This window comes from Cavia porcellus, unplaced genomic scaffold (assembly GCF_034190915.1).
Source record: "Cavia porcellus strain 051 isolate PalLab524CR breed Dunkin Hartley unplaced genomic scaffold, mCavPor4.1 scaffold_11, whole genome shotgun sequence".
Classification (NCBI taxonomy): Eukaryota; Metazoa; Chordata; class Mammalia; order Rodentia; family Caviidae; genus Cavia; species Cavia porcellus.
The window spans coordinates 30,726,120-30,749,911 of record NW_026947494.1 but is presented as its reverse complement, the minus strand read 5'-3'; the positions used below and the strand labels follow the sequence as shown (position 1 = coordinate 30,749,911).

The following is a 23,792-nucleotide window of genomic DNA, read 5'->3' as shown; positions in this document are numbered from 1 at the left end:
CATACAAGGAATAAACTATAGTTTCTTTTTATATCAAAATGTACTCTTGAAAATGTGTTTGGCACAGTGCTAAATCATATATAGTTAGTACTAAATATTGCAGGATACAATAAAACCCTGGAGTTCATTGTTTACACCCTCTTATGGGAATGAAAATAAGATACCAATTATTCAGAAGTCAGCCTATACAAACTGTATAAACAATATTTTATGTTTTGCTTTGAAAACCAGTGATATAATAAATTTTACATAAAAGACTGCAAAATAATATAAATGGATTTAAACAGATCTTTACAATAAGAAATTCAAATGGAAACAGACAAGTAACAAAGAGAAGTAAAAAAATTTATTGCAGTATTTGTTCCACCAGATTGCCTGGGGATCCCTTTTCTTGTATTGTTTTCAGGGTGACCTAATACAACAAAATCTACATTTACAAAAACTCCTTCTGCAGATAGGTCATAGATACTGCATGCTTTTTTTTTCAACAGAATAAATTATATATCCAGGAGATTCTGCCATTTTACAGCCTGGAATAAACAATGCTTCCCTGGAAACTGGGCTAAGCTAAAGAAAGCCATCCGCTGCTAGGTTAAACTCCAAGAACACTTTATTAAGAACATTAACAGACTAGTTTCCAACATTCACTTGTTTATTTTTTAAACAGAAAGTTTTTTTCCAAGATATAAACAATTTTTGTTAAACTATAATACAGTGGGAGTAAAAATGAACTGAGTATCTGTTTCTGCTGCACAACAGCGAAGGGAGCTCCCACAAAAATGTTTGCCCAACATTTCCTTCTTTTGTTCCTGCATCCCAGGTTCCACTCTTACTCTTCAAAAAAACTGATTTTTTTTTTTTTTTTTGCCAGAATGTTGATATTTCAAGTTTTTCTGCCTTTTAAAAAAATTCCTGTAAATTTGGCTGCATGTACAAATTCATTAGCTGGAAGTCCCATCCTTGGCGGCATACAGGGATCGTAAAGTCTGAACAACTTTATTAGTCAGCTTATTAGCACTCGTTAGAGCAATTTTTTTGTAAATAATGTCTGACTCTTTAATAGTGTCTACCCAAGGCACCAGTTTGCGGCCATCACGGCGCTTAGCCTCAGTCCAGGAGCCACTGTAGGAGCCTGCCATCCACTGAACACTGAAGCCACTGCTGGTTTTCTGTACTACTCTTGCAATTTGTGGTCGATCTTTGTACTTTGGACAGCAAATAGCGATGACATCCATGACGTCAACACTTTCATTCATCTGTGCTGCCAACTCCGTAGAGTCTGAATTTCGTTTTGACCTTCTCAATGACTAAAACATTGGGAGGGGGGAGGGAAAAAGACCAAGTGTTACACAAAAGAAATTTAGTGAAACTACTGTTTTTATTGCTTTTAATCCCTTGACGCCGGGAGTTGGGATTTCCCGGCACACTTCCATTGCCGGCAATGAGACGCACCGTGACCGCCAGCGCCAAGGGGTTAACATATACTTGCAAAACCATAGAACTCTTAATTTGTACCCGTGTCTTTACTCTTGATATATAAAATTATATATACATATGAACCATAAAGCTACATAAAACTTAGCAACAATAAAAAGGATAACACACATTAATACAATCCAAACAAAAATTAATAACCCTTTATGCTGGATAAATCTCATTTCTTTTTTTTTTTTATTATCTTTTATGTTAAACTTTCTACAAAAGGATGTATAAATGGTTAAGTAGAGAATCTCTATCTACAAAATGTTTTTTTATAAGTATTACATTACTTGGTATACATTAAATGGACTGACATATATAAGCACATAAAAATCATTTTACGTAATACGCTGCGAAATACGTTGACTCCTCCTCCGCCTCACCCCTGAAGTGCCTCCTCCTCTATCCTCCCCATCACTTTCATCATCTTCTGTCTCTGCTGCTGTATTGTTTTTAGGGCTGCCTCCTCCAAGCAGCGAGGTAATTGCTTTGTTCCGAGCATTTGTGCTGGCGGACACCTCCCCCTCTTCTTCTTCTTCATCAGGGTCTAGATGTTCCATGAGAAGTTTGAACTGCAAAAATATATTAATTCACAGTTTTAAGTAATTATTGCCAAGACTGTCCAAATGTTTAGATGTTTTCTATGGTAGTAGTCTGGTGTAGGTGAAAGAGACGATAGCTATAGCCTCCATGAGGGGCTGGAAGACATGTTCTGTACAAAGTCGGGCTGGGAATTTAGCTCAGCTGCACAAGCTGCACAAGCACCTGCGTGGCAAGTGTGAGGTCGTGAGTTCGATAGTAAACAGGTGTGAGGTTGCAGGCATTTTGGTTTCTGTTCAACTATTCCACTGCTGTATGAATGTAGCTACAGAATGAATAACTATTAAAACTATTAAATAACTATTAAAAAGGCCACGGGTTGGATTTTGCCCATAAGCCACAGATCACTCTTCAATCCAATTCACGAAGCAACCAGTTGATAATGATCACTGAGCAATCTTACTGCCTCTCCCTTTGTTAAGATTAGAGAATCTCTCAAAAAGGATGGTGGAGAATTTGAAATGAAAAGGTATTTTATGTGCTGTAAGTAGATTACAATATAAAACATAAGGAGAGTTCCCTGGAGACATTTAAAAATAATGTGTTTCATAATGCCAAAATATTCATAAAAATTGTTATTTTGACATTTTAAGTGTACAATTCATTGGTATTAAGTACATTCAGATTGTTGTACAATGATCACAACTATCCATTTCCAAACTTTTCATCATTCTAAACAGAAACCTGTACTCATTAACCAACAGCTTCCAAAATTCTTTCCTGTCTCTGGGTGACTTCAATTTTATTTTCTGTTTTTATGAATTTGCCTGCTCTTTTTTTTTGTCTTTTTCATTTTTACCGGTACCAGGGATCGAACTCACGACCGCCTGCTTACAAGGCAGGTGCTTATGCCGCTGAGCTAAATCCCCAGCCCCAATTTGCCCGCTCTTTAAGACATTTTAAAAGTACATTTTACACACACATATATACACATACACATATACACACAATTTGTTGAGTATACTTCAGACATACAATTATATGTTTGAATTACTCTTGCAAGAATACATATAAAAAACAGTATGATCAGAAAGGAGAGGAATGGAATGACCAAAGGGATGATTTCATTGATTCACTCATTCCTTCACCTTTTTGAGACACGATCTTGCTGTGTACCGCAGCCTGGCTTGAACTATGCAGTCCAGGCTAGCAATCCTCCTGCCTCAGCCTCCAAAGTACTGGGAATACAAGTGTGCGCCACCACACCCAGGTGTTCTATCTTTTATGAAATATAAATCATAAAATTTACTTTTCAAAGAAGTCATTATAAGAAGGAAATATTTTTAGGTATACTACTCACATCTAGATACTGTTTGACTATACTCCTCTTCACTTCTTCAGTGATTTTGGAATTAGCCATGTCACTCCGCAGGAAGTCCAGTGTTTGTTTGGGATGAAAATGAACTCCTGTTTTTCGGTTAATTGCTTTATCATACACTTTTGCGGATTCAGATGGAGAATATTTTTGAATTTTACTGTTTAGGGAAAACAGAACCAAGGACCTTAAAACATTTTTCAGATACTTACATTTAGTTTCTCCTGTCTATTTTGCATGACTCTGATTGTGACTGTAGGGTACCTTTAATACAAGTAAATTAGTACCACCTAAATCGTTTATGTCCTACTTTCTGTCTCACACCTAATTCAGACTCTATACAGCACAGAGAACCACTGCTTATATACTTGCTTCAGACTGTTAGCATCTGTGCTTTAACAATCTCTCACCTCTTTACCACTGCACTCAGACCTCTCAAGGTTTAAAATTTCTAAACTTAGTTGCCAGTATTTCTCATGAGATTTCTAGGGTTGGAGATGTAGTTCAGTGAGAGTACATAATTGACATGTATGAGAAATCTAGAGTCATGGTTAGTGTGATTAAAAAAAGTCTAGATTTCTAATGTCTCTTGGACAAATGTGAACTCCGGCAACACTGTTCTTACCCTCAAACAAATAGAAACCTAAGGAATGTCTTTATTTTTGGTGCTGATGAACAAACCCATGACCTTATAAATGCTGACCATACAGCCTAGCATTGAGTCCTAGCCTTAATTATGCCCAGCCCTGGAAATGCTCATTTAAATGTACTTTTAAAAAAGGAGTTTTTCTAATATTAAAGTGAGCATGCAAACAAAACTGAGTTTTGTATTTCTTTATTATTTGAAGTCAGTTCTTCTTTCTCACTGTTCATTATAAACTTACCTATCGGAAAATCCACAGAGATTCTTCAAATGTTGTTTTAACATAAGAAGCAATAAAATACCCTGGGAGACATTTGCAAACTCAATTAAAGGAGCTGAATTTTCTGGCAGACATTTCATCACTGAATTTATGTCATCTTCTGAATCTGAATCTGAATCTGAATCGACACGCTTCCGTGACTTCCGAGGTCTAGAAACTTCTTCTTCACTCTCACTTGATTCGTTTTCCTTACTAGGTGATGATTTTCTCTCTTTCCTTTTGTCTTTCACCATAGACTGAAAGAAAGAGGAAATTATTCTGTTTGAAAAAAAAAAAAATAAAAACAAAAAGACCACTACCAAATGTATTCAACAGCTTCAATAAGCTTCCTTAATACTTTTTACCTGACTTTATTTTTATAAACAATGGAGATGTAAACCTTAGGGAAAAAAGTACGTCCCAAGATTAAGTAAAATCACATACGATTCTTCTTTCTCAAAATCACTCCTTTGAAACATATTCAAAGATAAACAATTTTCTCATGACTACAGTAATAAAAGACAACTTAGCTATAAAACCATCATAGGTAAGTCATTACAGAGGATAAGCAGTCATTAAAATGTAACCGAGAATATGGCAGATTTAGATATCCCTAGATTTTATCAAACTATCTCTTTCAGGAATTTTACTACAAGATAATATGCAATGTTCCTTGATTACTTAAATCTTGTTTTTTGTACTTTCCACAATGTTAGCTCTTGAGAAGAAACAATTGTGTTTAGGTGTGTGGGGGGGTGGATGGTAAGAAGAAGGAACAAATCATAAAAGCAATTATTCAAAATGTAACTGTTAAGTAAAATATTCACTTAAAACTATATCTACAAAAGTAACAAATAAGAGCATAATGGCTTAAAGTTGCTGTGAAATGATCAACTTCTTAAATTGTAACATTCATGCTTATGTGCAGATTCTGTTACAGATGCAGATTCTCCTTCCATAGATTTAGGGATGGGTCTGAGGTTTTGTAGCTCAATAATCCCTCAGATGAAGATGGTGGTGCTGCTGTTGTGTGAGCCACTGTTTGAGAAGCAGCGTTCAGATACCCTACGATTTTCTAGTGGTGGGTATCTAAAGTAGTATTCCCGATATACCAGTTTGAAAAGGCAGATTTTTGAGCAGTAGAGTTTTATAAAGTGAGATTTTAATTGCACTAGGAAGTACATGAAAATATTCCATTAATTAATTTTTTTAGAGAATTGAATACTAATTTGTACCCAGTGCTATGTAGCAAGTGCTTTTATAATTCATTACATTTCTTCCAAAGTCATGACAGAAAAGATATAAGGCTTACTATAAGAAATTTTGTAAGAAAAAAAAAAAAAAAGAAATTTTGTAAGAATTTTGAGCATACAATAGGCCAACTTCATTATGATGCTGCTATCGAGGGATAAAAAAGATTAATAACGTTATAAATTCTGTTTCCTTGTAAGTAGGCTACACACACATACATACATACATACATGCATCTATCTTCCTATGTACAGTTGTGATCTACAGCATTATGTGATTCACAGAATAGCAAGGTGCTCTACAATGGGGGTCTAAATGGATATATGAACAGACATAAAACTAAGTGCTTAAAGTGAGAGAAATAAAGTGGAATTGGCTCCATCAATAGAACAACCCATAAGTATGTACAAAAAGCCAACTTAAATTATCTGGAAATGGGATGGTTTTAGATCTTTCTGAATAGAAATGAAATGGCAACCCGCTTCCTCTCCCAATTCAAGTACTGCCCAGATTTCAATTAATTCATTTAGAAAGGTTTCATATACCCATGAAAATAGCAATGAGAAATAAAACAGTGAAAACAGCATGCCTGCACTCTGACTGATGCATTAAGAACAGTAATGTATGTAACTTACCTCCTTGAATGACTGCAGTAGGTTACTACCAGAAACTGAAAGTGTAATGTCTATATGATGCATTATAAACAATGGCTCTTCCTGTGTCTGGTATGGAAAACAGGCTAGATTGTCTGCTATATACAAGAGCATAGTCACTTCTGTTTTCTGTAAATTAAAAAAAAAAGGTACACATATTTAGTGGATAATCTAGAAACTCACCCAAAAACTTTAAAGGGCACTTTCACCTCAGTAAAAATTAGAGAGAAACACAGAGAAAGGAGACAGAAGGAGAAGGAAGGAGAGGAAAGAGGGAGAAAAAGAGGGAGAGAGGTGTAAGAAAAGTTGAGGGGCACAGAAATGGTTTGGTCTTACAACTTTTAAAGGATATTATAAAGGATATTATAGTGACTTCTATCACACTACCTCAAGAGAAAAGAGGTGAAAGTTTTTAGTTTGCCAAAGTGAAAATCCTTAGTTTTCCTATAGAATAGCAGGGAGCTTTACAATAAATCCATACCACAGCAGAAAGCATACATTATGAGCTCCTATTTGTCACTGTGCTTCTAAGAGTTTAATACGTGTAGAGACAGATCAGTTACATGCAGTTGCTATTTTGTCCTCAAAAATAATCGGTAGTATTAGTATGTGGGTTTGGAAAAAAAAAAACAAACCCAAATTCATGTACTAATAAAACATTTGTCAGTTTTCTCTGTATACATAATTTAGAATATTAAGAGTTGTACACTACACAAACTCTGAGATAGGTGAAACTTAAAGAGAAAAATTACGGTTACTATTAATTTTTAGTTTTAAAAGGAAGTAATTTAGAGACTTTCTGCATTTTATGACCTTAGATAAAAGTATGCTAATACTCAGATTCCTTTTACATACAGCTTTAAAAAATAACAAAAATGCAAACAAAGAAAAGGTAGTAACAAATAAATAATCCCTCCTACCCTCTATCCTCCCTTGCCACCCAAACAAAACAGTAGCAGTAGTAACAATAAAAATTCCACAGGAAGAAATACAAGACAGCTGGTATTAATATTGATAAGATTCTCATCTTCCATTTTAAAGAGTGTCAACACCTACATTTTATAGTTGAGAAAGTAGGCAGAGACCCTCATCTATTAGTTATAACACTACAGCTCATACATGTTTTTCTAGCTAATAAACAAAAAATGTTCAGGGCTATAAACATTTTCTCTGAATAAACTCCTTCAAAACGAAATTCTTTAACTTTAGCTATTACAGTTCTATGTCACTCTTTCCTTTCAAACTTAACAGTCTGGAGCACTGGTGGTGAACCTATGGCACATGTGTCACAGCAGGCTGTTTGCACCATTGAAAACTCAGTGTTCACCTGTAATCCCAGCACTCGGGAAGTTGAGGCAGGAGGATCACCAGCCTATGCTACACAGTGAGTTCAAGGGCAGGTGGAACTATAGTGAGGCCCTCTCTCAAACAACAAACAAACAAACAAAAAACAACACTCTATAAGGTGCACCATCACTGGTCCAGACTATTCTTCCCACTGCTCTTCAAATGTCTCTCATTGTGCAATGGTTTTCGTCTACCCAATTTACTTTTTAAAATGCTTCTTAGCCTTCATGATTTCTCAGTAGCATCTGACACTCTGAACTATACTTTCCTTTCTAACCCTTCTTTCTCACTTTTCTCTTCCTAACTCTTTGCTCTCTTACCTGTACTTAAGTCAACTCTTTTCCAAACTGCCTTTAGCAGCACCATTCTCACTCTTTTTCTCATGTGTCTAGGACAAAAAAATATTCTAGTTGTCCTTTATTCTTTTTCCCCTTTAGTCTATTTTCATACAGATAGATACACACACATATATATACACGTATACATATATATCTATGAAAAAAATATATATTTTTGGAGACAGGGTCTTGCCATACTGTGTAGTTCAGGCTGGCTTAAAGTCACTGTGTAGAGCACAGGTTGGCCTTAAACTTGTGGCAATCTTCCGGCTTCAGCCTCCTGAGTGCTGGAATTACAGGCATGTGCCACCATACCCAGCAGAGTCTCATTTATCCCTTCTTCACAACATTTCTTCTTTCTTTTTCTACTATCCATTCTTTTCTCCCTCTACTGTAAGCTCAAAAGATCAATTTCTTACTCCTTCCAGGGTAAACAAAATGCTGATAAATTCATGTCCCTAAATGCTCTTTGGCATTGTCCTCATCACTTAGTCCTCCAATGTGTATAGTAGTGGTTCCCAACCTTTTTGGCACCAGTAACTTTTTTGGGAAGATGATTTTTCCACAAATGGGGACAGGGAGGGATGACAGTTTCAGCATGATTCAAATGCAACCTACATACTTCATACTGGCAATTCGTAGTAGGGTTCACATTCCTATGCGAGTCCAAGGCCATTTGCTGTCTGACAGGAGGCAAAGTGCAGGTGGCAATGGAAGCCATGAGGAGCTGCTGTAAACACACATGAAGCTTCACTTGTTAGCTCTGCCGATTGCTCACCTTCCACTGTGTGGCTCAGTTCCTAACAGCTCCAGGTGATAGGGACCCTGGTCTATAGGAGTCTGTATATACTACATGTTATTAGGACCACTCTTTTCAAAAGACAATTTACTCATCATTTCCTACACAATTGAATCTTTGTATCTCTATTCATGCTTTAACCCTGCCGGGAACATCCTCCTCCTGATGCATACAGTCCATCTGCTTCATCTAATCCTTCTAGGCCTCCAGTGATTTGTTCCTACTCTGACACCCTTTGTTGAAAGTAATCAAAAGAAAGCACTACCTTATAAAACAATTTCTAGCATCAAATGCTGGGATGACATAAAATATATTTGATAAAGAAGAGCAGGAAGTGAAACTACAGAGTCAGGGGTTGGAGCAATAGAGCCAGGCAATCACTACATTCTGTATCTTCGTAATTGAAAGTAAAATCCTCTGAGGGGGGAAGAGTGCCACATCATTCTATGTTACACTCTTAGCATAGTATCCTACACTCAAGGAAACAAAATACTGATGATATAATGATGATGGTGATGACATATTTCAGGCATTTCTGAAACAGTGATATATCAATTCATGAATGCCTTGTTTGTAAACAATTTGGTTTGCAAACAGAAGCACTTGACAAAACTTCGTTTTAGCCTGACAACTTTGCAGTAGGTGATAAATACAACTGTAACCCTCTTTCCTTCATGAACACGAGTGTGGCCATCTTTTCCAAAATTGTAGAATGAATTAATAAGTTCGTGAACCCAGCACTGGTACATGCTTACAATGTTTATTTGCTACATTATTATACAAAAATTTCAAGTAGCACTTTAAAGATAAGAGGTGTAGTAAGGTACCTCTACTGTAGTAATTATTATCTTACTTTACTTGAAAAATCTGTCAAGCTAGTAAGTGAATAAAATAAGAAAAAAATACGTATTTTGTTCTGCTTAAATCTGCTAGACATGCAGATTGTACTGTAAGCTGCATGTGAGCAGGTTCACCTTGGCTTTTACTATTTTATCCTATAATCTCTTACATGATGGCCAATACCATAGCAAATGCTGAGTAAATATTCGTGTAAAATGAATGAATGAATTAAAAGGTAACTCTAAAAATTAGGACTTTCTGTGTTCTTGGCTAATGGCCTTGGCCAATGCAACTTATGCAGCAGCCAAAGTCTTCAAATTATGAGAAGGAAAAAATTGGGGCTGGGGATTTAGCTCAGCGGCATAAGCACCTGCCTTGTAAGTAGGAGGTAGCGAGTTTGATTCCGGGTACCGATTTAAAAAAAAAAAAATGGGAATCTTCATTAAGGAAGTCAAAATGAACCATTAGAGATCTCAGCAGCCAAAAATCTACAATGGTTATTTTCTAATAATATCAACACCGACAGAAAAGAAAAATACAGTTTGTCTATTTTTTAGGTAATCTATTCCCAAAGTGATAGTTTAGTGATGTAGCTTATTTACAAAGATGCCTATAGTAGTAGTTTTCAAAGTTTCTAAGAATACCATGGAGGTGCAATTACAATTTACTTCTCATTATGTTAATTCTCATGTAAAATTTTCTCTTCAATTCTGGCTATATATCTTGAAAATAATTTAGTAGATTAAGCATACATATTTAATACAGTCACTAATAGTTAATAAAATGGCAAAATTTAAAAAGTGAGTATTTTAGGCACAAAATTCCTATAACACTTATTTTTTAAAAAAAATGATAAGTTTTTATGCTTACTGCTGTGTCATCAAAGAGGTTGAGTAAAGAAATAAGAAAGGCTCGTCTGTGTTGACGGTTTCCACGGATCATGGAGTAAAGATGCGAACACAAAGCACTAGAGGATTCATCTTGTCTGAAACCTCTTACAGGATCTTTTAGGCATGTGTTGATTGCCTGTTGTACCTGGTAAGACATCTTCATACCAGCCACTGCTTTCATCTGAAATCAATAAAAGCCTCATTTTTGTCAGGGAAATTAGTAAGAGTCAAATTAAATCTTATTTTCAGCATTGTATTCTGAGGCTAACATTTGATTTTCTTTTTCAAAAAACAAAAACAAAAACAAAACTAGAATGAAATACTAAAGAGCATCTATTGCCAGTCCTTCATTTTACAGAAGTAAACATTAAGACTTAAGTTTACCAAGTAGGGTCTTCCTGATCTTTAGTCCAGTGTGTTTGCTGGACTGTCACATCATTCTGGTAAAATCTTAGCTTTAAACTAGAATAAGTACCTTGAGAAACAAACTTAATTATATGTTTAGAAGATTAGTACACAAAACATTTTATTCTAAAAGAAATGGTTTATGGGAAGAACATTTACTAAAGAAGTGGTTTTGGCTTACTAAGAAAGATGTTTAAATTTAGGTTATGCTGTTAAAAAAAATACATACATGAATAAATCCAGCATATTTTTTGTCTATTTCCACAAGCTGCTGATCAGCCTTGTTCCGCATAGCAGGTTCTGGGTCTGTCCCCATGGCAATTAAGTATGGGACACACTGTAAAAACAAAATTAAAGGATTTATAAGATATCACAGTAGCAAAAACTATCTTCACACATTTCAAAACTTATACATTTGGGAAATATGAATCTAGGTTTATAGGCTTTCCCATAAATGCTATGTTTCAGTGTTCTTTAAAAAATGATAAATCTTTCTTTTGATTATCTTAGCAAGAAAGCATCAGCAAAAATACTGACGTGGTAAAATTTCAATGTTGTATAAGGTTCTTTAAACATAAAGTGCTCTCCTACACTATCCTATTTAAGGTTAGAATATATAGTGTACTACTAATATATAGTCCAGTAATTCTTAAAACTTGACTGAATTTGCTAGAGTAAAGATAACACAGAGCAAAAATAATTTGTTTTCCATACTGGAAGCCAGAAAAATATAGGTTTTTTTTTGGGGGGGGGGGAGCATTATTGCATTGTTGGGTATGCATACCACTTAGGAACCTGTACATGCTACGCAAGTGCTACACCACTGGGCTGTACACCCAGCCCCTTCATTGCACTTATGAGTGAAGTCTAGAAATGCCATTTCCATATTAAGTGCTTCTGAATCAGGTATCAGTGAGCAAACCAACAACAAACATAAAACCAACTTTAAAAACATACACAAAGAAGTAAATGCAATGGGTGATTGTGGGTTAAATCTGAGATCAGGAAACAAAAAATTTATGAAAAACACTGTTGGTAGCATTTGGGAGATTGAAGCGGAAGAAAAGTAAGTTTCACTCAGTTGGGATACACAAATGAGGCCGTCTCCAAACACGAAACAAAAACAAAAAACAAGCAAATAAAACCTAACCCAACATTTGAAAATGGATTGTATGCTACTTAGTATATTAATTTTATTTTATTTTTTTACTTTGTCTGAAAGACACTATTAGTATATCAATTTTAAATTTCATAAATTTGATGCTTGAATTTTGGCTCTATAAGACAATGTCCTTGTTCTTAAAAATATATGAAGTGTTTAGACATGAAGAATTGTAACATCTGAAACTTACTATAAAATGACTCAGAAAAAAGTACAATAAAAAAGAGAAATAAAGCAACACAGTGAAAAATGATGAATATAAGTGAAGAGAATAAGGGAATTCCTTGCAATTTCTTTGTATAAAAATTTTAATGGGTTTTAGAAAACAGATGGAGGATCTCTAATATGAAAATAGGAAATCCAAAATTTCAGATTCTGGATTTTCAGATTAGGGATACCTAACTGGTAAAATTAATGCTAATATTCCAAAATGTGAAAACCTCTAAAAACTAAAGCAATTCTAGTCCCAAGTATTTTGAGTAGGGAGTTCTCAATGTATACAATACTAAAAATATCCAGCATAGAGTCCTAAATATTTCAAAAGGTGACAGAATCAACACACTGCAGTACATTGGAACAAGTGAAAATTTACTACATTCTTAACTTTGGAACAACTCAGAAAGCTGAAGCAAGAGGATTGCTTGAACCTTGGAATTCAAAGATAGGAATTCAAAGAGGTCAATCACCTCTTAGAAGAGAGAAAAGAAAAAAGAGGAAAACAGACAGGGAAAGAACAAAAGGAAGGAAGAAAGGAAAGTTTAGGATAAGGAAGTTTAAAGACTAAGAATAATAAGAACTACTAATTCTTTAATTACAATGTCATTAAGTAATAAATAATTTTAGTTAAGTAGTGTTGTTACAAAACTTACCTGAACTGGATGAATAAGACCTTGGTTTAGAGTCAAAGCAATGACATTTAGGGCAAAGTGGCGTACACTTGACTGGGTGTGAAAAAACGCTTCAAGCACCTGTTTGAGGTAAAGCTGCATGATAGAACTACTCATCCCTGAGGAAACATCACCCATTTCTTTTAAGTCTTCCTGCTTTGCAACTTTTTTCCCTAAGGAGAGAAGTAAAAGGTGAACATATATAAAGGACACACTGACTTTACTACTCCAAACTTAGGCCATAACCAAAATCAAAACATGCTATAGCTTGTGTTGCAGCACTGTGATTTCTAATCCCCGCTCTCCTGTCGCAGGCCCTTTTATGAATCTGGTGAGAAATGTAATTCCTTCTCCTCCCTTAAAATACTTATGTTTGCAAATACCTTAAAAATCTACCAGTATTTTATGAATTTTAGGAATATTTAAATCTAGCCACGGACCTCAGGCTATTACTATTTAACTGAACTTCTTTATCTGATAGAAAGGAACATATAACCATGCATACTGAAGAAAATGAGTTATAGTTTCATAACCACAAATGCATTGTGAAACTTAAAAGACATATTTTCACTCACAGTCTCTATCTGCTTGTTGCATACGTGTATCCTCTTCTTGCAGGTAGGTCTGAAGGTTTTTTAACACTTGTATTTTTAAATTTACTGAAGAGTTCTTATCAGATAAAATATTATTATATAGATTCTTCACTTCTTGCTCAAACATTAGACTTGGATGCTGAATAAAGGCAAATCCTAAGAAAGAGGGAAAAAAATCTTCATATATTCCTAGCATAAGTAAATATAACATTTAATGAAAATGTTAAATTATATAAAGAGCTCCTTATTTAAAAAAAATTAAAACTTAAAATGACTGAAAGAATATGCTAGTGGCCTTACCTAGAGTAGTATTAGAGCAGGTACTTCTTCCCCCATGAATTAAAAACAAGAAATTGCATTTCAAAGGAGAATTTCACACAAGAGGAAACCTTGAGGAGGGAGCAGGGCCTAGTGGCTAGGGGAGTGGATTAGGAGTCAGGAGTCTTGGGTTCTATTCCTGGCTCCACACTGACTTGTAGTGTGACCTTAGAGGTGAGTCACACAATCTTTCTGTGTCTCAATTCTCCATCTGTAAAATGGGGACAATAATATTTACCACCTACCTACCTCAATGGGATGTTTGTAGGATTTAAGAAGTAATGTTGCCAAACATTTTTTAGATCCCTACCAGAAGGCACTATATTGCTATTTTTAAAAATATTAAAATATACCCGTTTTATGAAATTTTAAAATAGACCAGAGCTAAAAATCTTTCTTTCTCATATGGCATTATGAGGCCACAAAGCTGAATTCTATAACCACTCAATACTAATAGCAAAATATTATCACTTTATTAATATTTAAATGCTTACTAATTTGAGAAAATGAATATCCCTGATGGCAGGCAAGTATTATTAATATCAAAAACATACTAAACTTAGAGCAGAGTGCTCAGATAACTAGCCCAAGGTCACACAGGATAATTAAGGCCCAGGTGAGATGTCTTTTATTAACTAGTCTACAGCTTTCTATTTTATAGATAGTGCTGCTTCTTTAATTTCATTTACTTGTTCTCTGACTCTGCTATAACGCAGCTGGTTTTGCTAATCTGTAATTTATATCCAGACTGAATATAATACACTTTGCCTTGAAGGTAATATTATGCCAATATATTATCACGCCTTCATAATAAAATATAGTAAATGATGCCTGAATTTTTATGGTATTTGCTTTAAGTAATTTTCTGAAAGGATGAAGAAGTAACAAGGTAAGTAAGACTTAAATTTGTTTAAAATATATCACAAGCATTATTTAATAAATATATGTAACTCAGAATTTTTATTACTCATTTCTGTTTGAAAACTAATACACATGACTATCTATGTACATTATATTATAGACCTTGACAATGCTTTCAAAATAACACTTCCAAGTAAATTATTAACCTTAGTGAGTATTTTTGTATGTACTGACGTGAAAGATATAATAACAGTAAAAACATAAACCTGGACATACTGTTTTTCTTGTATTTTACTTTTTAAACAGAAAAAGAATAAATTTATTACATGCTTAGTGCAAGTTTTAGACTTACTAAAAAGAGTATTCCATTCAGATACTTCAATATTAGCCTTTCTGTATTTACCAATAAAGTGACGCCTCAGTTCATAAACTTGTTTCTTTCCAAGATTCTGGTCACAAACTGAGTTGAACAAGAACCGAATCAAATTCAATGGTTAGGTTCAGTGTTGACCTTAGCAAGAAATTCAATTTGGTTCTCATATAGTTCGTTTTTTACCAGAATTGTGGAAAGAACTGAGTTTGTGAACCACATACCACTGTATATCTCCTTCACATAAACCATAATCAGTGTTTCAATGAACACGTAAATATTCAACTGGGCTTTTTTATTTGGTTGCCATATGCTTGTAAGTAAGTTAATGACAAAAACTTTGCAATGAAAAATAACACAAATACGCAAACAGCACAAAATTCTTCCATATTATCAGCTTTACCAAAGTATTTTAATGAATGTTCTTAAGAAAGAAGCAGGGGTAGAAAACAATATTCTTATTTCTATTTAGCAATGAAGAAGCTGATGAACTAAGAATGAAAGTGTGTTGCTTGCTCAAGATCTCTCAGAAACTCACTAGCTGAGGCAAGGATGAAATCCAGGTATTTTAAATTCCACTCCTCTCTCATCCCAGATCCTACTGCCAACGGAAATATTTAAATAAACCGACAAATGAAACTTGCAGTATTTAAAAGTTTACTTCACCCCTAAAAGAGAAACTATAAAGAAATTTAGCCTTAACTTACCTAGGCCAATGATGGCTTTTGTTTGTACTTCTTCATCTGAATGTTTTGTAAAATACATCAGCAGTTCAAGTACTTTATCCTTTATATTAACCTAAGGGGAAAAAACCCATGGTAAAGTATTAAAAAAGAATAGTCTAGATCAATTTTCAAGTATCTGGGGAAAAATATGTCTAAAGTAAACAGGAATGCCCCAAGGCATTTTATCCCTGCTCTCGGAAAACAAAAAGCAAAACAGACCAAAACGCCACACTGGCTTTTTTTTTTTTTGTGGTCTTTTTCGTTTCTAGTGGTACCAGGGATCGAACTCACGACTGCCTGCTTGCAAGGCAGGCGCTTATGCCACTGAGCTAAATCCCCAATCCCTAATTGTGGCATTTAAACTATCAGACCATGACAAAGAGCGTGTGCCAGAATGTAAATCAATGCATTGTTTCTTTTATTGAGAAAATTCAGAAAAAAAAAAGGCTATTGATCTAGATGGCAAATCTACTGTTAAAGAGCTGGTATAACTGGTGGTAGAAATCTCAAAACTTGTCATAGATCAGTAACACAACAAGTACTCTGGGACACTATTGTCATTCTTAGCTTAGAGGGTCACCAAAGACAAGTATTATAACATGCCAAGTAATATTATGACTTTTACCTTACTGTTGCCTTTAAAATCTTCCAGATCAAAATCAAAATGCCGACATAGTGCTCCAACAGTGAAAAGGGATCTAAGAAGGGCTGGTTTGTTTGTCAGAAGTGAAGTGTTATTTGGGTCCTCTTGGTGTTGACTTTTTAATTTTGAAATGGCACCTAATAAACATAAGTAATATTTATTTGTAACGAACTGTCTATCTTTGAATTATTATGTTCACGTAATTAATTATTACTAATTTTTACTGATGGTTCTATCTATCAAATATATCTTGTCATGGGTACACTCCTAATAGGATAAAATAATTCAAATATGAAAAAGCCTTTAATGTAGTGGGTAGGAAAAAACCTCTTTTTATGTAGTGAGTAGAAAGTATATTAGCTATGACTTATAAGAAGCCAAGGCTGTGAACTTACCATAGTATCTATTGAAACAGGCCCATACAAACTTAAAATTCTGTGTCACTTTATTTACAACAGCCCCAAGACAGCTCACACAATGCTGCACTACCTAAAAGATATACGAGATGTTACTGTTTAGGTACAAGTAAAATATATTATTTATTTTTTTCCTTTTTACATATACTTGCTTTAAAACTGTAATATACATTAGAATTTGATATACAATATTTGACAAGTTATTACTTATAAATTATATACAAATCAATATGGAAATATCAATGTGAATGCTTACAGTCATGCCATATTTGATGATGAGCTTCATAAGATCTTCTTCAATGGTGGCAAGGAAAGTTTCGCTTGGATGCTCCATGAGTGGTACAACTAGTTCTAGGATTTTTGCAACATTGCAGATAACCATGAAATCATTTTGCGTCTATAAGAGTACAATTAATGTTACATGAATATCCAAAACAAAAAGAAACTATAATGACTATGTATTTGAGAACAGAAGCAGACTATTATGTATGTGAAATTTCAGTTACAAATAAAAGTATGAGAAAGGAATTTTTCTTTCGTAGGTACACAAAGGAGCATCAAAGACAGTAACAGCAATACAGATTGTAGCTTCGCTTCTAACCATGAGGCGCTGGGGTCACTTAATCACAATGCTATTTTTCCTAAAGTGAAACACAAGTCAATTCTAAAGAAAAGTATTTAAATATTAGTAGAGTAATCTATGAAGATTGGTATAGCTTTTAAGATTAGTGTTTTATAAATAAGCACATTAAAAAAAAATGGAACATTAAAAAAATTTAAAAAGTACTAAAGGATTTATGATGCTCTATCTATCCGATTTCACTTCCAAAGTTACAAGTTTTTTTTTGTGGAGTAAGGTTTCCAATGTATGCATTTAATTTAGCCAATTTACCCTTCCTCACTTTTAGCAATGAATTATTAATAGTAATTTCAGATTAATTTTATTTCACTGGTGAAAAACTTACCTATATTACCCATTCTTCCTATCAAGATCCCAAAGAATTAAATACTCTTTCAAAATATAGTATGAACAATGTCTTCTAAATAACAAAGAAATCCTGGGGCTGAGGACTTAGCTCAGTGGTACCTGCCTGGTAAGTATGAGGTCCTGTTTGATTCCCCCAAACCAGCTGTTCTGGTTGATGCATTGTGTCAACTTGAGAAGTTTAGAAATTTAACTAAGAGACTCAGCAAGGAGCGCTCTTTACCTTGTAATTATCCTCATCCTGTACAGAGGAGGGCATAGAGATTTTGTGAGTGCTACATACTCTAGGGGTGGGGTTGAGTGGGTGGTGGCCTGCATACAATTAAAGGGAGGAAAAGAGGCTTGCTTGTTCATCCCACCTTTTGCTCTCCCTGCTGCTTTGAAATCTTGCCCCATGCCATGCCACCCTGCCTTGGAGCCAGCTGACTATGGACTGAAACCTCCAAAAACAGAGAGCTAAATAAACCTTTCCTTCTTTCATTTTGGGCGTAGTATTTTGTCTCAGCAATAAAAGAAAAGTAATCAAGACCCCTGCCCACTCCCAAGAAAAAGGCACCAGACAAAGAAATCCTGTTATTTCCTTATCTCGTACCTCAAATCCTTTAAGAAAAGGGAAGAGTGAAAGCAGGTCTGGGGATTCTTGGGTGAAGTAAGTTACAAAATTATTCTTTTTTTTTTGTCTTTTTCGTTTTTATCGGTACTGGGGATCGAACTCACGACTGCCTGCTTGCAAGGCAGGCGCTTATGCCGCTGAGCTAAATCCCCAGCCCCAATTATTCTTAATGTTGTATTTAAAATATGTGGGTAATATTTTCTGAATCTTCTGCTTAAATAATGTCCAGAGATCATGAAAGAAAAGAGCAGCAGAATATAAGAAACAGCTGAAATGAATATAATGTAAAGTGGTTTAATATTAGCTAAAGAGTTTAAATTATTTAAAGTTTTAAAAATCTGAATAAAGATTCAAAATTCACAGATAAAAATGGGTAAAAGACATGAAGACTCTTACAGAAACATGAATTCAACTCTTCAATATTATGAAAGATGTTCAATTTTTTTTTTGTCTTTTTCATTTTTATCGGTACCGGGGTTCTAACTCACGACCGCCTGCTTGCAAGGCAGGTGCTTATGCCGCTGAGCTAAATCCCCAACCCCTGAAAGATGTTCAATTTTCTTAGAAGTCATAAGAGGAAGTTGAAGCAACAATGATTATTCTTTTCTATCTATTATACTGGCAAGGAGTACAAAAAGAACCATACCAATGGTCATATATAGTTTTCTACCAGTAATCTATAAGATCTATACAATGACCCCTCTCTTTCACATTCTTTCAATGTAGCAAGTTTATTTTGTACCTTTGTTCCAACAAAACAAAAGCACTGGTTTAAATGTATATGAATGGTGTTATGGTTTGACTCTTTAATGTCTACTAAATGGCATAGATTGAAGGCTTGGTCACCAGCCTGTGGCTCACAGGAGGTGGGAGAATATGGGGTCTAATAGAAGGAAGGAAGGGAGGAAGATGCCTGTAAAAGGGAGACCTAGCTAGAGACCTAGCTCGTTCCTCTTTGCTTCCTGGCTGACACTGAAGTAAGCAGCTTCTTTCCCTGTGCTAGGAGGGACTGCCTCACTACAGGTCAAAGTACAAAGGCAACAGGGCCAACTGATCATGAAGCAAAAGCTCTAAAATCATGAGCCAAAATAAATTTTATCTCCTTTAAGTTGTTTAAGGTACTCTGTCACAAATGGAAAGCTGAGTAATGTAAACAGAAATGTTTATTAAGGAATTGTTTGTAGTGGCAATCAATGAAAATTAATGTAAATGCTTGCAGAGAATTGATTAAATAAATCATAGGACATCCATGGGATGGATAATATATAGCCATTTTAAAGAATAAATTAGGGGCTCAGGGTAAAGTGTTTCCTAGCACCAGCAATGACCCTGGGGGCTGATCTAAACACTGAAAATACAAAAGCAAGTAAGCACAGCAGATGTATATTGTGTAATTCAAGTTTTTAGAAACCTATCTGTGGGCAGAGGATAAAGCTAAGTGGAATAGTGCCTGCCTGGGTAAGCTCAAGGTTGAGTTCAATTTCCAGTACGAAAAAAAAAACCTGTTTGTGTATTTACAGTTATAGATGCACAAATAAAGTAAATAAGGATACTCTAAGTTATTCACTGAATGAAGAGGGACAAAAGTGGGGACAGAGTATAAAAACAAAAACATTTAAAATTAAAGGCATCTAGCATGTACTGTATTTCCCCTCTCCTGAAAGTGCTGGTGAATGAATCCACATCATTGCCTGTGCTAAGCTCACTGAGCTGTACTAGTCCTAGATGGTCTCATTTAAATTAAATTTTGTTCTATACATACATAAAAATGTATCAAACATCTTAAAAGTGATTCTGCTCTAAACTGTGTTTAATAAACATAAGCTATTATTGGAAACAAATTTATATTTTAATCGATTTATTTCTGGATCTAATCTAAACACTAAAGATGGAATGGGTGTCTCAGAAGTAATATGTGTTGCTTTTATTTATTTTTTAACCTCTGCTACTCATTTTTTTTTATATTTGCCCTGGAAATCTGAAGTTTTCATTTGGAACTTATAATTTAGAAGTCTGAAATATCTGATAAGAGCAAAACAAATGTAACAAAGGTAAAATTAGTTCTTTAGAGATACTGGGAACACAGTATGTGAAAAATCATTTACATTTGAAAATTTTTAGAGTATTTCAAACTTAGCATTTGGGACAAATTATGTAACTCACTGCTGAATCACACACATTTTAAAATCTTTATTTGCTAATTATTTTACTTAAGCAGTATTTTATTCTCATACTTTAGGAAAATATAGTATATGTAGTATTAAAATAATACTTAAAATAATGTCTTTGATATGATACTAAGTTTTCCACATTCAATATATTGCTCTATGAAATATAAATGTCAAGCAAGTGTTAAATTCAAACTCCGAAAGACAGTTTTTCATAGACAGGAAATGTGATTCATTGACATTTGAGCCTGAATTTTACTTATAATGCAAAATGGATGTTTGTAGATAATTTGTTACAAATACTGTAATATATATTTGAGCAAATGACAGTTGACCATTTGCTGTCAGTGAGAATGTAAAGCTAAATTTAAAATACTACGATTTATGTAAGACAGAAAAATAAGACAGCTCTATACTTACACTACATTTAGTGGTAAGGTACGGTTGCATAGTCATGGCATGTTTAACCATGAGCTGGGGTCTTATTTTGCTGAATAGGAACAAAGTGGTTATGCAAGCTACCAATCTTCCAGAATTCACACCTTTATTATCAGAGTCTGGAAAAACAAGAAATAAGATACTAAAATATGACAAAGCAATGGAAATTACACCGATTATTAACTTGTTACTCAATATTTCTCACGAATATTTAGTAGGGCTCAAAAAATGGATTTGTATTTCTTATCTATCAGACTTTCTGAATTTTTTATTTCCTGATAGAAATTACATATACTAAAGATTAGGGAAGAAGATGCCGCACTGTAAAAGTGGAACTTTAAGGACTAAGGTTAAAATGTAGAATGGAAGTTGTAAAGTGCATAGATGGTCTTTATGTAATGCATAAAAATGTAGGGAAGTGAGTATATTAGCAAAGGCAGAACAAAAACAATGTAGTTAAGGTAGTAATATGTTTAAGAATACTGAGGAAAAGAAAAATGTGGTTGAAGGATGTCAAAAAAAATCAGAATGGCCAAGAATTTAGCTCAGTGGTGTAAGCATATGCCTGGCAAGCCCGATCATGAGTTCGAGCCCCAGTACCAAAAACAAACAAACAAACAAACAAAAAACAGAATGAAAAATGAAGAGTGTGGAAAAGATGGACCAATGTTATTTTCAACAAAATACTGGTCAGATAAGAAGAAAATGTAGGAGATATACTGGTTTTTAGTAAACAAGTGAACTTTTAGAGATGATTAACTTTTTAACATTAAAATGTAGAATGGGAAAAAATAGAACAAGGAGCTAAAAAGAAAAAAGAAGTATACATGCAAAGTTGAAAAAAAATCAAAGAGAAAAAAACTATAAAAAATATAAACAGTACTAACAATTTTCATAGGTATCTCTCTTGGAGACACTGGATCCCAATACAGAACATAAGTGAAGCTGACTACAGTCCTTCATTAATGTGCAGTAGAAAATGGAAGTGTATCAATCTTATGCTTGCTAAGAAACAAGTATCAATAACGGTTTTTATACAATTTGATTTTGTTTTGTTTTGCATTTGAGACAAGGTCTCATTATGCGGTTCAGGCTGGCCTTGAACTTATTATGTAGCCCAGGCTGGCAAGGAACCTGCAGTGATCCTCCTGCCTCAGCCTCCCGAGTGCTGGGATTAACAGGCGTGCGCCACCACACCCAGCTTGTATTTTAAAAATTTTAACAGATTTCTAGTTCAAGATAAAAAAAAAATCTGTATAACTATAAACAAGATTAGAAATACATGTATCTTTTGAAAATATTTTTATAACAGTTTAAAAAACATCATTTTGAGAGAAAATTTCAGGGTTTTAAAGATACCAAATTAACTTTGTGAGTGCCATTCACTAAATACATATTAGCCCCTAGACTTACTTTTTGTAACAATATAATCTAGACTGTGATATCAAATAGATACTTAAATAATACAAAACAAATTTCACTGAACAGTGTAGTTGTTAATTACTAGACAAACAGAGTCCCAGGCAAAAATGAGAAATGTGCCCAAAGTATTTTAAAATATAAAAATCAACTTAAGGATCAATACATAAAATGTCTTACCAGCTAGAGATTCCTCATATTTAAGAATGTGCTCAACTAGGTTATCTACAAGTTGAGTACAAGCTTTCTTCACAGGTTTATATGAGGAATCCTCTTCGGACTTCAACAACTATATATGTGTATACATAAAAACAAAAAAACAAAAAAAACAAAAACCCGAGTATAATTATTCATTAGGCAGTACTAATATAAACACATTAAGTGTGTCCATTACAGTATGCTTTCCAACCTATCATTAACATTTGAGAGTGCAAATAAACAAAAACATGTTGTATTTAAAAATATCTTATCAAACACTTATTTACAAGTATTTTCAAACAATTTTATTACTAAGCATTTGAATTACTGTGGGTAAAACCTTAGGTAGGAGATGAGTACAGGAAAGATGATCTTTTCCCCTTATTCCAACCAAAACAAAAAATATCACTGAATACTAGTTCAATTATTTTAAGGAATTTGTAATTGTAAGTATATCTGAATTACATCTTAATCTTTACAATTATAAAATGTAAGGGTAGATTTGTACTATCTGTTGCTAAATTAATAAACAATGCCTGTAAAATGTTGTGAATAATGAGATGGAACTAAGTCAGTCTGACTACAGTCAAAAATAAAACCAATTCAATCTTTCATAATCAGAGGTCAGCAGAAAAAGCCTTTAAAGTATTTTTGTTTTGCTAATAGTGATTAGATAATATATTCTGGGGATTTCAAAGAAATCAAAATTTGCATATGAGTTCTGTGAAGACTTCCTGCACTGTCAGATACACCTTTCTGTAGTAACATAAACTTTCTATCTTGCGTCACATATGGCTATTAAACACTGGAAATATGTTCAGTATGACCAAGGAACTAAAACTAACTAATTAATTTTGGTTTTTTAAAACAGGGTTTCACTATGTAGCACAGGCTGGTCTTAGAACTCATGATGATCCTTCAGCCAGCCTCCTGAGTGCTGGGATTTTAAAGGCATGTGCCACCATGCCTACCTTGGTTTTATGATTTGTATGTATCATTCCTTACCCAAGGCAAAAAGTATTGCTATTATTTTCTCCTAGAAGTTGTAAAGCTTTCCATTAATTTACATGAAGTTGATTTCTGAGTTGAAGTAGTAATCAAAAGACAAAAACAAAAGCAAAACACCCCACAGACAGCCAGTTATCCCAAACCCCTTTTAACTGAAAAGTCCGTGTTT

The 23,792-nt window shown here is 34.2% G+C and overlaps 1 protein-coding gene across 2 annotated transcripts in view; it reads right to left on the bottom strand.

The window, feature by feature from the left end:
* Window positions 1-324: 324 nt before the first annotated feature.
* Window positions 325-23,792, bottom strand: part of Nipbl (NIPBL cohesin loading factor) — a 161,233-nt gene continuing 137,765 nt past the window's right edge. Inside the window, exons 33-47 of one of the 2 annotated variants that reach the window (XM_063258089.1) lie at window positions 22,598-22,706; window positions 20,981-21,117; window positions 17,051-17,191; window positions 16,774-16,867; window positions 16,361-16,515; window positions 15,718-15,808; window positions 13,444-13,617; window positions 12,851-13,041; window positions 11,049-11,156; window positions 10,395-10,595; window positions 6,183-6,329; window positions 4,279-4,553; window positions 3,380-3,554; window positions 1,863-2,051; window positions 325-1,307 (exon numbers count right to left, since the gene is read on the bottom strand). In XM_063258089.1, coding sequence (XP_063114159.1) covers window positions 942-1,307; window positions 1,863-2,051; window positions 3,380-3,554; window positions 4,279-4,553; window positions 6,183-6,329; window positions 10,395-10,595; window positions 11,049-11,156; window positions 12,851-13,041; window positions 13,444-13,617; window positions 15,718-15,808; window positions 16,361-16,515; window positions 16,774-16,867; window positions 17,051-17,191; window positions 20,981-21,117; window positions 22,598-22,706 — 2,553 coding nt within the window. In that variant the 3' untranslated portion in view covers window positions 325-941. Of the gene's footprint in view, window positions 1,308-1,821; window positions 2,052-3,379; window positions 3,555-4,278; window positions 4,554-6,182; window positions 6,330-10,394; window positions 10,596-11,048; window positions 11,157-12,850; window positions 13,042-13,443; window positions 13,618-15,717; window positions 15,809-16,360; window positions 16,516-16,773; window positions 16,868-17,050; window positions 17,192-20,980; window positions 21,118-22,597; window positions 22,707-23,792 lie in introns of both variants that reach the window. The other variant, XM_063258090.1, reaches the window with a different exon arrangement.